At 48.4% G+C, this 14,414-nt stretch overlaps 1 protein-coding gene across 1 annotated transcript in view; it reads left to right on the top strand.

Annotated features, from left to right (window-relative positions):
* Positions 1–1,060: 1,060 nt before the first annotated feature.
* The window catches only part of LOC147021037 (uncharacterized), a 123,571-nt gene continuing 110,217 nt past the window's right edge, over positions 1,061–14,414 (top strand). The window contains 2 exon segments of the mRNA XM_085893556.1: positions 1,061–1,326; positions 7,065–7,497. Coding sequence (XP_085749682.1) covers positions 7,077–7,497 — 421 coding nt within the window. The 5' untranslated portion in view covers positions 1,061–1,326; positions 7,065–7,076.

Below are 14,414 nucleotides of genomic sequence, written 5' to 3'. Positions count from 1 at the left end.
CCAGGCTGGATTTGCTGCGACCTGGAGGGTCGGGGAGTGGGGCAATGTCGCGTCCGACGCGGCTGCGCAGCTTCGAGGTGGGGCAGCGGGTAATGGTGCGCGATTATTTCCACGGTTCCAAATGGGTGCCGGCGGTGGTCTCTGTGGTGCTGGGGCCGGCGAATTGCATGGTGCGGACTGATGGTGGGGATGTGTGGAAGCGGCACGTGGACCAAATGCATGATCGCTGTTCAGCGTCACCCCCCCCACACCTCCCCGGGCCGAACGATGCGGGACCCCCACCGGTAGTATCGCCGGCACCTGACGTTGTATCGCCGGGGCTGGTTGGGCCGACGCCAAGGGGGTCTTCGCCTGATGCCGTCCTACCCGGGGACGTCGAGCAGGCTGGGCGGTCGGGGGTGGCTGGTGTTGCGGAAAGTGCGAGTCCGGCGAGGGTGTCACCTCGACCGAGCCGGGAGGCGTCTGAGCCTGGGCTGTCTGGAGGCGCTGCCCGTCCGAGGCGGGTCAGGGTGCGGCCGCGGTATTTGGAGGATTATGAGTGTTGATGGGTTTCAGATGGTCATGTTGTGATTGTCCGTTCATCGTGTGACGGGTCATTTTACGAGGGGAGGAGTGTGCTGTGTCACGTGATTGGGTTTTCGTATATCATGCCTCGCCCGCTAGGGGTGGCAGGAGTGTGCTTCTGGTCGCGCAATAAAGCGGAGTTGATGCTGGCCCGCGTGCTTCTTGCGTCCCACTGCACCTCGTACACTCTAGTGGGCAGATATTCCTCAAGGAGTCGCTCCTGGTGGATAGCAGCTCTGTTCACCTCAGTGTGACCTTAAAGAAGTCACACGTGGTCACCTTTTGGCAAGATACGGGTCACCCTGCGGGTGGCATTGGTTTTTTTTATGGTTAATCCGTGCTGTTGCAATTACGACATTTCAACTTCGAGTAAATTGGTGTCATTGTTGTCCACTGAGATGCGGTATGAAAGTGGTTAAAGAAAGGGGGAAATGTGGAGTTGTGCACGGACCGGACTCTGGAGGGAGCGGCGAGGAGAGAAGGAGTTCGGGGTGAGAGGTCAGGAGGTGTATAGTGTAAAGGTTGTAACGTTCCGATGTCGGTTTAATATTCGCTTCCTCATTCTTGGAGTATTTTACAATTCAACAAAACCGTCAATTACAATGGTGGAGATCAGTAATAAAAAGGACAAAGGTGAACACGAGGAAGAAGAAGAAGAAGAAGAGAAAACCAAGGAAGAACTTCCGGGTTGTTGTTCCTGCAAACCTCGAACAGAACCTCGAACCGAGATCCTCGTGGTCGGGTCGGGACTGATGGGAAGAGGTATTTTGGGAATTCTTATTTAACACTAAAAACGGGAATTTAAATATAAAATAATTTTATGTTTCTTGACGACGTCGATGAGGGAAAGTTAAAGAAGTTTTTATTGAATGTTTGTTGAGGTGTTTGATTGTTAATTTAATGAGGTGTTTTTCACTCGTTTTGTTTTTAATCAAATCATCACTAAACTTCCTTCAACGATCATTAAACCTCATTCTTCTTTTTAACAACAAAACAACCAGAAACCTTTTATATTTGACTTGTGTATCCGATTTGATCTCGAAATGAGGAGTAACGAGGGTACGAGGTTCGATTACCGACTTTACCTGTTCCGTGGGATTTTTAACGTTCATAATCTGAATGGAGATGGAAACCCTGATTAATAATCTATAAACTCAAAAAGATCGTGTGGGTCGAAAATGTAACATTCCTCGTTAACCTTCCACCGACATTCCATCTCAGTGAAATTGGACTCCACAGGGAAATTATTCAGGAATTCGAGAACTCGGAGGGAAAGTGTTACCCCGCCTCCACCTCCCCTCCCCCGCCCCCACCTCCCCTCCCCCGCCCCCACCTCCCCTCCTCCGCCCCCACCTCCCCTCCCCGCTCCACACCTCCCTCCCACCTCCCCTCCCCACTCCACACCTCCCTCCCCGCTCCACACCTCCCTCCCCCGCCCCCACCTCCCCTCCTCCGCCCCCACCTCCCCTCCCCCGTTCCACACCTCCCCTCCCCGCCTGTATCGCGCTGCACCCGCCGCCTTGCCCCCATCGGGCTGGCCCCTCCCGCCCCCACCTCCCCTCCCCCGCTCCACACCTCCCCTCCCCCGCCTGTATCACGCTGCACCCGCCGCCTTGCCCCCATCGGGCTGGCCCCTCCTGCCCCCATCTGGAACCTATACATCTCCCATTGATGCACAAATCCCTTGCGTGTGGTGTCTGGAATGTGTTTGTGAGATGACGGTGTTCGACTTGTTGAACCTGAATATTTATCTTCCAGGAAAATGTAAATTCATGATGTATCTGTGAGAAAGTTAAGGAAAAAGTAAATTGAGATGTTTGTTTGTTCTTCTCCACACGTGGTTTTCAGAAGGTGGAACGGAGCCCTCCAGGTATGTGTTTAATATGTGTATCATCACTTCAATATATGTGTTTATATTCACCACTTGGCTGTATATGCATGTATGTAATATTGTCGAGGCACAACACACAACAAGAGGGGTGGGAGAGGGAAGGACAAAACTGTGGGGAGAGCGATGGGACAGGGAACATGTGGTTAGCAAGATGGACAGGACAGGGACTTTCAGGAAGGAAAGCAGGGAATTTGATGGAGGTGGGTTTGGGGTGGATTAACAGGGGTAAAAATATCGAGGTATTGGATGGGGGAAGGTAGGAGGTGGTGTTGAACAGCTGTTTTGAAGACCTGGAGGGAAGAGTGAGATTGAAAAGAGTGTGGGAGTTTATTCCAAAGGTGGGGGAAAAAAGAGGAATGAGCAAGAATGGGCACTCATAGAGCGCATACCTTCGCTGCCACTACTTTTTTTGTTCTTGGTATGAGTGTGGGGAACTGGTTTCATATGAATGGTCTTATGACACAAACCACATATCTATAATGTCATGACCCCCCCCCCGACTTTCGGGGGCTATGGACTAAACAACAATCAACTCGCGTCGTTTTGGCGAGTCTTCACTCGCAAGCTCGGTGAATACAACGTTTCAACAAGAGAAGGTAATCTCGTTTGATGCTGGTTTCATGCAAATCGAATAAGAATTGACTGAGTTATGCTGAAAACCACATATTTTTCAAGGGCGTGACCCCCCCCCCGAAATTTTACCCCAACCGGTGACACGTGTTATGACGTCATTGTGTCAAAAGATTGGGCATTAAATTCTGAACATTTTGGTGCTGGGTTCATGTAAAGCAGACAAGAATTGACCGCGTTATGACAAAAACCGCATATTTTTCAAGGTCGTGACCCCCCTGACCTTTGACCCCTAACCGGGAACAAGAATATGGGTGTCATTGTGTCATATTGCATATCACAAGATGAGGCGTTGAATTCTGAACATTTTTGGCGTTAGTTTCATGCAAATTGAATAAAATTTGACAGTTATCGTAAAAAGACTATTTTGACCTTTTCGTGACCTTGACCTTGACCTTTGACCTGAACGATCCCAAAATCTAATCGAATGCTTCCTGGCTAATAACCAATCATCCCACCAAATTTCATGCAATTCGGTGTAATACTTTTTGAGTTATACGAATCACAAGATTACAAATAAATAAATAAATACACGCCGACCAAAACATAACCTTTCGCAGAATGCGAAGGTAAGCAGTGATTGATTTTGGTAGTTTTTTTTACCAGAACGGGATTCCTGACGGATCTTGAATGTCCTGTGGAAATAATAGGGTGGTGGGGGTGAGCGAGGGCAAATCACAAACAGAGACCGGGGGGAGGGGGGAGTGTCGACCAGAGAGGAGACAGTGGAAGACAAAGACCACCGACCCGTCCTGCGGTGAGAGAGTCAATGAGAGGCCCAAAGATTCAGCTTCACGGCAGGAGATACCAATGATCTTAAATGCCTTGGTTTCCACAGCATGAAGCTGAGAAAGGTGAGGGGCAGGAGCACCAGCCCAGAGGAGAGAGCAGTACTCCATCAGGCCGTGGATGAAAGCTTTGCATTTGGTCAGGATCACTTTTTCTCTCCAAAGAGCCTTTACTTTCTGTGTTTCAGAATGGAACAGACAGACAGCAAGAGCCTACTATTAGAAGGAGATGGTGGGGCCAGGGCCGGATTTAGGGGCAAGAGACCCAGGAAACCGCCTGTGGTGCTGGGTTTGTGTGAGCCAGCCAGGAAGATATAACAGGAATTAACAATAAAATTGGCACAGGCGGTAGAAATTCAGATTTGGTCTATCATGTCTGTGCATCGTGAACACTTCGATTCAGATTAAATAAATCCATCAAACTAACGACTCAATTTAATAGGGATATTGGGGAGGGGGTGGGAGAGTGGGGATGAGAGATGTGGGGCAGGTGCAGGAATATCACCAGGGAATGAATAAATGACTAATTTGGTGGCCGGGATAAGGGGGGTGGGCGTCCGCTGGGTTTGGGTGAACAATACACAATATCAATCCCACAGTATCCCATGACAAGACCCTCGCTACACCTTCACCACTTCCTGCCCTGACTACCCCTTCACCACTTCCTGCCCTGACTACCCCTTCACTTCACCTTGTAATCGCTTCCCCTCACCACCGCGTGCTCTCACCACCGCGTCTCTACAGCCTGCCCGCATGATCCCCTCACCGCTGCCTTCCCTCACCACCGACTCCCCGCCGCCTTTCCTCACCATCGACTCCCCGCCGCCTTTCCTCACTACCGACTCCCCGCCGCCTTCCCTCACTACCGACTCCCCGCCGCCTTCCCTCACTACCGACTCCCCGCCACCTTCCCTCACCGCTGACTCCCCGCCACCTTCCCTCACCGCCGACTCCCCGCCGCCTTTCCTCACCGCCGACTCCCCGCAGCCTTCCCTCACCGCCGACTCCCCGCCGCCTTCCCTCACCGCCGGCTCACCGCCGGCTCCCCGCCGCCTTCCCTCACCGCCGGCTCCCCGCCGGCTCGCCGCCGCCTTCCCTCACCGCCGGCTCGCCGCCGCCTTCCCTCACCGCCGGCTCGCCGCCGCCTTCCCTCACCGCCGGCTCGCCGCCGCCTTCCTTCACTGCCGGCCCTCCGCCGCCTTCCCTCACCGCCGGCCGCCCGCCGCCTTCCCTCACCGCCGGCCCCCCGCCGCCTTCCCTCACCGCCGGCCCACCGCGGCCTTCCCTCACCACGGGCCCACCGCGGCCTTCCCTCACCACGGAACCACCGCGGCCTTCCCTCACCACGGACCCACCGCGGCCTTCCCTCACCACGGACCCACCGCGGCCTTCCCTCACCACGGACCCACCGCGGCCTTCCCTCACCACGGACCCACCGCGGCCTTCCCTCACAACGGACCCACCGCGGCCTTCCCTCACAACGGACCCACCGCGGCCTTCCCTCCCCACGGACCCACCGCGGCCTTCCCTCCCCACGGACCCACCGCGGCCTTCCCTCCCCACGGACCCACCGCGGCCTTCCCTCCCCCCGGACCCACCGCTGCCTTCCCTCCCACGGACCCACCGCTGCCTTCCCTCCCACGGACCCACCGCTGCCTTCCCTCCCACGGACCCACCGCTGCCTTCCCTCCCCACCGACCCACCGCTGCCTTCCCTCCCACGGACCCACCGCTGCCTTCCCTCCCCACGGACCCACCGCTGCCTTCCCTCCCCACGGACCCACCGCTGCCTTCCCTCCCCACGGACCCACCGCTGCCTTCCCTCGCCACCGACCCACCGCTGCCTTCCCTCGCCACCGACCCACCGCTGCCTTCCCTCGCCACCGACCCACCGCTACCTTCCTTCAGTTTCGATTCACCGCTGCCTGCCCTCACTGTCCCCTCACCGCTGCTTGCCCTGACTGCCCACTCACCACTGCCTGCCCTCATGACCCCATACCCCTCATAAGACATTCACATGTTGAACAAATGGAGAGGGGCTCCAAAGACGATTCTTGCGTGGGTCATCATTTCATCTCGGGCCGGCCCTGGGTGGGGGCAGTTGCCGATTTTGAAGTATTTGAGCTCACACTGAATGAAGGCAAATTCATGAATTCATTCATTGGAAGCATGTGCCACAGTGCATCGCTGCGTCCACTTTCCACTTGTACTCCAGGAGCCTCCGTCTGGCCACCACCCAGCCAAATGCCTGGCCCATCCCCATCACGTAATTATAGGATATTCCAGACACCCCACCGAAGGGACACCCCAGATTTACCCGAGGAGACTTGTCTGGTACACGACACCTCAGCACCACCACAGCACACACTACAGTGTGTTTTGTGGTGGCCAGAGTGCAAATACTGCCATCAACCTCTGAGGAAAGGTAAGCAACTGCAAGAGGACGTCTGCAGATGCAGTTGCACCAGATATGCATGGCTGTTGGCTCACAAGGAGCTCCTCTGTCCTTTTGGAAGGTTTTGTATTTAATCCTGCTAGGTTTCCATGAAAGGGAACTGCGAAAGAAGAAAAGCAATAAGAGGTTCTTCCCCACCATGGCTTTTCTGCTTGTTTTGTGCAGCCATGGTGTTACTGTTGAGACCTTTTTCTCTCTGGACATTAATTACAAGCTTTTTGATGAAACGATAATGAAGGCGGGAGTGGTGGGGTTGCACTTTCATTTTTTGTTCCTTCATTTTGTTTGTGGTGGCTGCTGGTTGCATCATTGCTGTGAGTGTGGCTGTGCCGTTGATGTAGTGCCCCCTGTATTTTCACGAAGAAATTTGGAATTTGGCCAGCGTGCCAGTGATAGCTCGCCTCATCTTCGAGAAAGACTCTCGAGGATCTTGAATACCCACCAACTCACGCAGTGAGAGGGGATGCCCAGTTGAACGTTCATCTGGATGAACGGCACACACATTGATCCCTTTCCCTCTCTGTCAAACACCACGGTAACAGTTTATTGTCGCGCTGGGATTCAAACCTAAGCGAGACAACTCGGGGTCAGTGTGTCGTCCTCAAGTTCATCCTGCCAGCACACATGGAGTGAACAAACTGACTGCAAAACCCTAAATTGATTGGATAAGATACAGAGTAAAGAAAATAATATGCATTACCTTTCCTTTGTTAACATAAGCATTTTGTCCCTGGCAGGTCATCGGTGAAATGGAAAACTTCTTGGAATGGCTCCATTCACAAGGTCTGAGAGCAGAAACAGCCCAAGCAGTGATCAATATACTTGGAATTGAGAATCGGAAGATTCTTCAAGCTTGTACAGACTCTGATGCATTGCGAACAGAGCTCCTCTCTCTCGCCAAAGAGAAATTTAAATTTGCGATGTATGCCGACTTCTGTAAATTTGTGGAATCTTTCTTCAAGCTGCAGGTTGTCCAGCTTGCAGGCTCTTCTCTCTTGGGAAGTCTATTTATCAACTTGGAGACTGTTATTCGAGAACTTCCCAGTTTCTGCAAAAAGTTTATTGGATTCCAAAATGTGCAGCTGGAAAATATTCCTGGTTTCCGGGGAATCGGTTTCAGTGATGTCTGCAACCTCCATGATCAGGATGACGGATTAACACCCAAGTCTGGTATGTCACTATTTTATACACCTGAGCATGTCAAGAAATACCTTGATGTTCAACCATGAATGTATTTTTTCTTGTAATTTATGGAATCTCTTTTGGAACAATTTTGTGTTGAAAACCTTTAGATTCTCGATCCACAGTGAATGTTTTGTTTTTTTTTAATTGTTTTTTTGTGTATATTGTTGAAGCTCGTGTGAGAGCCAACACACAACACACAACAAGATCTGTGGAAGGAAGAGGGATGGGGTGGGGAACATGGGGTAAACAAGATGGACACCACAGGGACTTTCAGAACCTCACACGACAGGGAGCTTTCGGGAAAGAAAGCATGGAATTTGATTGAAGGAGGTGCGTTTTTGGGGTGGATTTACGGGGGTGGAAAAGATCGTGGTTTTGGATGGGGGAAGATTGGAGGTGATGGTGAACAGCTGTTTTGAAGACCTGGAGGGAAGAGTGGGATTGAAGAGAGTGTGAGAGTTTGTTCCAAAGGCAGGAAAAAAGTGCAATGAAAGAGTGAAGTTGAGCAGTTATTGGTGATTTTGGTAGTTTTACCAGAAGGGGGTTGCTGTCGGACCTTAAGCACCCTTCGAAATATAGGGGGAATGGGGACATATCGCAGACAGTGCAAGGGGGCGATATCAGAGGGGAGACCGTAGAAGACAGAAAGACTGACCTGCCTGCAGTGAGAGAGTGAGTGAGAGGCCCAAAGACTCAACCTCACCATGGGAGATGCCAACGATCTGAAATGCCTTGGTTTCCAAAGCATGAAACCGAGAAAGGTGAGAGGCCGGAGCACCAGCCCATCGGGGAGAGCAATACTCTATCAGGCTGTGGACGAAAGCTTTTCATGTGGTCAAGAGCTCAGGTGGGTCTCGGAAGGACTTAACACAATGAGGGGTACGCATTCGGCTTCTGGCTTTGGAGGGCAGTTTGGAAATGTGGCTAGAGAGTGAGACATGGCAGATGTGAGACATTAAATTAATTATGGCAGATAGTGAGACAAAGAACCTTGAATGAAAGGGCTTCTTAAAGAGGATTGTTGAGAAAGTGGATTGGGGGGGGGTAGAGCAGTGGTTCAGACGGTCCTTTCAGAGAGGCATTGTGAGAGTGAGAGATTTGTCAGGATTGAAAGACATGTTCCACGTGTTGGACCAGTTTATGATTTTTATCCATATCTGCAGAGAGTGAAGAAGCTACTGCTTGCCGATCTGAAGGATGACAGTTGGTATGGCAGAGTGTGGAGCCATCAGCAAAGAGATAATGAATATTTTCCAGAGAGTCTGAGAGATCATTGATGAAAACCAGAAAAACAACAGGGTGCAGAACGCTGCCTTGAGGAACTCCAGCCTGGACAGGAAGAGGGGATGAGAGAGGGGATGATCTGATGTCCCCTGACCCCCCCCCCTCCCCACCCCATCTACTTTCCTATCATTAGTCTTGAGGAAGTTCATTCACTTAAAATACGAGGTCTCACTGTCAGCCGTGATCTTTCTTGGGCGAAACACATTTCAAAGTTGACCTCCAAAGCCAGCTGCTGACTCTGCATCTTTCATCACACAAAGTCCTTCCTTGGCACACCTGAACTCCTATCCATCAGCCTTTCTTGAACATGTGCAATGAACAAATAGAAATTTTCAAAAAAATATATATCTGGAACGACACTCGGTAGAGTGCATACCTCCACCAGACTGAAAAGTTTGTTTTGTATCCCATTGATAGGCCGGATCTGGATCCGGAACTGAACCAAAATCGAATCGACTTATTCTTGTCACCGAGCCAACGCTTCCACAACCTTTTGAAATATCGTTCTTTGGATCGGTTTTGTCCACATCTCTCAATGGTGAAGAATCACTTTAGAAATTCTCGTATCCAGATCTGGATCTTCACCAAATCTCATCAATTTGTCCTCATCATCCACCAAACCTGTCGACTAAGTTTCGTCTTAATCCATTGATAATTTTTTTGAGGTATTCTGTTCACAGTCATACAGACAGAGAAACAAACATGGGTGAAAACATAACCTCCGTCCACCTTTGGTGGTGGAGGTAAATTTGAAAATACAAATCTTGAACGCTTTCTTCAACACAAGTGCACATTTCCCTTTCTTGAACACGTGCCAAAGATGAATCACCCTTTCGTGAACACGCACCTTAACACACCCTTTCTTGAACATGTCTGGTGATCCAAAAACAATTCCTCAAAGATTACACAAAATGGAAATTGGTGAAACCAAGAGGCGGTTTGCATCGTACTTCACTGGCCAATGCAATATCCAGTGGTGCAGCGTTTCGCTGCAAACTTCACACTTGATTACCAAAATCAATCGTTAATGACTTGTCCCACCCGTTTGACCATTAATATTATTATTAATTATATTGTATCCACGACGATAATAGAGAAACTATCTGAGGAGTGATAATTATCACTCCTCAGATAGTTGGGAAATTCATCCGAAGGCTGGACATTTCAAAAGCCAGATCGTATCCCTGCAATTGTCCTGAAGACATGCTTGCCAGGAATTGTCTTCATTTTCTGTGAAACCTGCACAACCTTTGCTTATCAAAGTTTGTTTTCTTATCTTTCTGGAAGTTGGCTTCAGTTGTACCTGCCTTTCAAGGGTCTGGGGAGAAATCTGATCCATCCAAATGTCAGCCGATCAGCTTTCTTCCCATAAGGAGCACAGTATTTTGAATGCCTCATCGGCAAACAGGTTATCACTTTCTTGAAAGTCCACACTCTCTGAACTGATGCTCAGGATGGATTCCATCATATACGATCGACTGGTGATGTTCTTTCCTTCATAACTGAACACTTGAACCAGGCCTTCGACTAGTGCAGCAAGGCGAGACTTGTAGCCCTTGACATCTCCAAGGCTTTTGATAGGTTGTCACAAGGGTCTCATTCACAAGCTGCAGTCGCATGGTATTCCTGCGCATCTGTGGCAATAATCTCAGAATTACCACAGATCACCAAATTTTTGTGTGGCATGAGGGTCCATCTTCTGCAGCCCATATCATTCATGCAGGTACCTCGCAGGTCTGTGTACGGGCCTTCGATTCTTCTGCTTTGCATACATTTACATACCACACAACATTTCATCTCGGCAAGCCATGTCTGCTGATGACTCATCCTGATTCAGAACTTATCCTTGCTGCCTGCCTGCTTCATTCCGCCTTCAAGACAGCGTCAATCCAAATTGGGATCTTGAGAATGTTCGTAATTGGGGAAAAGACTGATTCATCAACATCAATCAAAAGAAAACCCACCTAATATTCATGTCCAGGTCAAGATACCCCTCTTTTCACAACCTGGTTATGGACCAAACACCATTCCAACAAGAGTGAGAATTGCTTTGCAATGCATGTCCCCGACTGTTGTGATATTTTCGAAGCCCAAAAAGGGCATAACTCTGTGAAAAATTGATGAAATGCCCTGAAACTCGAACGGGTGACGTAACTCATCATGATATGGCCATGCACCAAGTTTCATTTGACGATGTTAAATGATATGGAAAAAAAAACAGAGTGAAAGGTTTGAGGAAGGCTTTGATTGGGTTGGTGTAATGTGCAAGGTTTGAGTTGGTGAGTTTCATGGGAAACATTGAGGTGGTGGGTGTGGAGAGAAACTTTGAGAGAGGATAGGGTGAGGAGGGATATAGAAAGTGGGAACATGAAGTGGAGGAATGTTGATTCCAATTCCAAATTGGTCAATGATATTCTTAAGAAGAAGAAGAATAGATGATGGTTTCGGTGGGGTAGTCTTCATGGAAAAGAAGCAAAGTGAAGCATTTTTATTCAATGAAGAGTTTGAAGTGGTTTTGAAAATGGGGGAAAAGAATGGAGAACAAAACTACAGGCAGAATGAAATTCAAGTGGAATGAGATTTCAATGGAGTGGAATTCTTTTCTTCTTTTTTCTTTTGAAGAAGTTTTTCAACAATTACCTGGTGTTGGCTTAGCGGTTAGGGTGGTGGCTTGGGATCCTCGGGTCCTGAGTTCAAGCACTGTTTGCCACTGAATTAACACCAGGGGGTTCACTCAGCCTGTCATCCTTCCGAGGTTGGTGAAATGAGTACCAGTGCAGTCGCCATAAAGCTGCACATGAAGTAAAGGGGTATCGACGGATTGATGAAATGTGGTGTTGCTGTGGTGCAGGCGTGATGGGCTGAAAGGCCTCCTCCTGTGCCTTAATTCATTGTAAATCCTTGAAGTGAGCAGAAGAAATGGGACACTTTTGAGGTTGAAGTAAAATATTTGGAAAGAAAGAAGAAAAACGATAAATTATGGAGACAAAAGGGACACCAAATCTTACAGTGGCCGGATAAAGTAGGACGTGATCAAGAGAAAAAAAACAAATTCGACAAACACAGCACAAGAAGGTACGAATTAACACAGGCAACACGTGACTTTTGAAATGACTTGATCTGCTTAGATTATTGGCACGCATCCACCAAAATCCGTTGACAACAGTCATCGGGTGGCCTGGTCTGCCAAATAAGGATTGCACAATGAAACGACTCACCAGCTTTTTAAAGCAGCAGAAAATACTTTGAAATGTACCTGTGAAAAAGGGGTGTACCTCTACACAACAAAAGATTTGGAGAACTTTCTGAACAACTAGTTTTATCAGAAGGGGGATGTTGGCGGACCTTGAGCACCCTGTGGAGATATGGTCGGGACAAATCACAGAGAGCGGCGAGATCGGAGAAGAGACGGAAGAAGACAAGGACCACCGACCTGCTGCAGTGAGAAAGTTGCAGGTTCAAAGACTCAACCTCATCGTCAGAGATTCCAATGATCCAAAATGCCTTGGTTTCGACAGCGTGAAGCTGAGAAAGGTGGGAAGCAGGAGCACCAACCCAGAGTGGAGAGCAGTACTCCATCAGGCTGTGGATGAAAGCTTTGTAGGTGGTCAGGAGCTCAGGTGGGCCGATGAAGGACTTTGCACGATGGAGGATTCCCAGTCGGCGACTGACTTTGGAGGCCATGTTGGAAATGTGGCTTTCCCAGGAAAGATCATGGCAGATAGTGAGACCCAAAAGCTTGACATTAAGGACTTCTTCCAGAGGATTGTTGAGAAGGTAGATGTTGGTGGTGGGGCTGGGGGGGGGGACGGTGTTGCGGCGGTTCCAAACGGTCCTTTCGGAGAGACAAAGTGAGAGTGTGAGATTTTCCGGATTGAAAGACATGTTCCACTTGTTGGACCAGTTTGTGATTTTACCCAGATCTGCAGTGAGCGAAGAAGCTGCTGCTTGTTGTTGTGAGGGATGACAGATGATAAGGCAGAATGTGGAGTCATCAGCAAAGAGATAAAGAGGATTTTCCAGAGTCGGATAGATCGTTGATGAAAACCAGAAATAGAACAGGAGGAGAGCATAAATGCGGTTTCTGAGGCATCCATTAAAATGAATGGGGAAAAAGGGAAAAACTCTGAATCGAGCCAAATAAGCCCAAAACAGAAACTGATTTCCTCCCTCTCCCATGCAAATGAATGAGGAAACCTTTCTAACTCAATCCCCAAAAGCCCAAAAAGGAGACTGATTTCCTCCCTCTCCCATTCAAGCTAATGTTAAAACCTTTCTGTCTCAAGCCCCAAAAGCCCAAAACAGGAGACTGATTTCCTCCCTCTCCCATACAAGCTCATGTTAAAACCTTTCTGTCTCAAGCCCCAAAAGCCCAAAACAGTAAACTGATTTCCTCCCTATCCCATGCATATGAATGAGGAAACCATTCTAACACAAGCCCCAAAAGCCCAAAACAGGAGACTGATTTCCTCACTCTTCCATACAAGCTAATGTTAAAACCTTTCTGTCTCAAGCCCGAAAAGCCCAAAATAGGATACCGATCTCTGCCCCATTGAGCAAATGTTAAACTGAGACTTACTGATTAAAACACTTTTTTCCTTTCATATTTTTCATTCCATTCAAAGAGTGATCCAATGAATATTTGTTAATGTTCTACTTTATGTCATAACTTCATTTTGCTGTTACATTCGTCACCATCGAGTGTATTCACAAAGATTATTTTGGAACTTCGTTCTTGGTTTAAATATCTTTGTTGAGCAGAAATGAAATGATAAACTTCTCTTAATGCTCTTGTTTGACCACCTCCTGAGCCACATATCATTTTGAGATTGTCGTAAATTATTTTTCCATTGTTCAATTGATAACCATCAAAGTTTTCAGTCCATTCAAGGATATTGATTTTTTTTTTCTTGACATCCTCCAACTGATTTGTAATTAAATTTATCCACTTATTTGTTTTATCTACTTTTACCCTAGTTATTTCTTCAATATGACTTATTTGATACTAGTAGTAATGCCCGGCGTTGCTCGGGCTAGCAATAAAGCCTGGCGTTGCCCGGGCTTTCTTGCAAGTTTCCTGAATAGCGGTTAGGGGTTAGTGGTTGGGGTTAGGGTTAGGCTTAGCGGTTATGGTTAGGGTTGGGGTGAGCTGTTAGTGTTAGGGTTAGTGTTAGGGTAGCTAACCCTAACCCTAACCCTAATGCTAACCCAAACCCTAACCCTAACCCTAACAGCTTGGCGTAGCGGAGGTAAACTGCGCCCTGGGCAAAGTGGAAATTTGCGTCCCCCGTAGGCCTTAAACTTGAGTGGATTTGAATGGAAAATCCCATAAGGGATTACGATTTATCGATTTTTTTTTTCTTCGAATATCGTAAGTGTTATGGAAAAAATTTATAGCCAATGACCTAAGTTGGACCAAAAGCCATAATCGTACCGAATTTGAATGGAATCCGTTGGAGTTTGTGAAAATGCATCAAAACAAATTTTGAGGGGCCTCTTAAGGAAGACGATAATATCATTAGTATATGTGCCAAATCTTGTTTCATTTCATGCAGTAACAAAAATCTGATGGTGGAACAAAGAAAGGGGCGTGCCGAAATATTAATATAGATTTCTCA

This window comes from Eptatretus burgeri, chromosome 8, assembly GCF_056783735.1.
Source record: "Eptatretus burgeri isolate ZD-2024b chromosome 8, Ebu_testis_v1, whole genome shotgun sequence".
NCBI lineage: Eukaryota > Metazoa > Chordata > Myxini > Myxiniformes > Myxinidae > Eptatretus > Eptatretus burgeri.
Note: the sequence above shows the minus strand (reverse complement) of the source record. Positions and strands in the feature narration are given on the sequence as shown.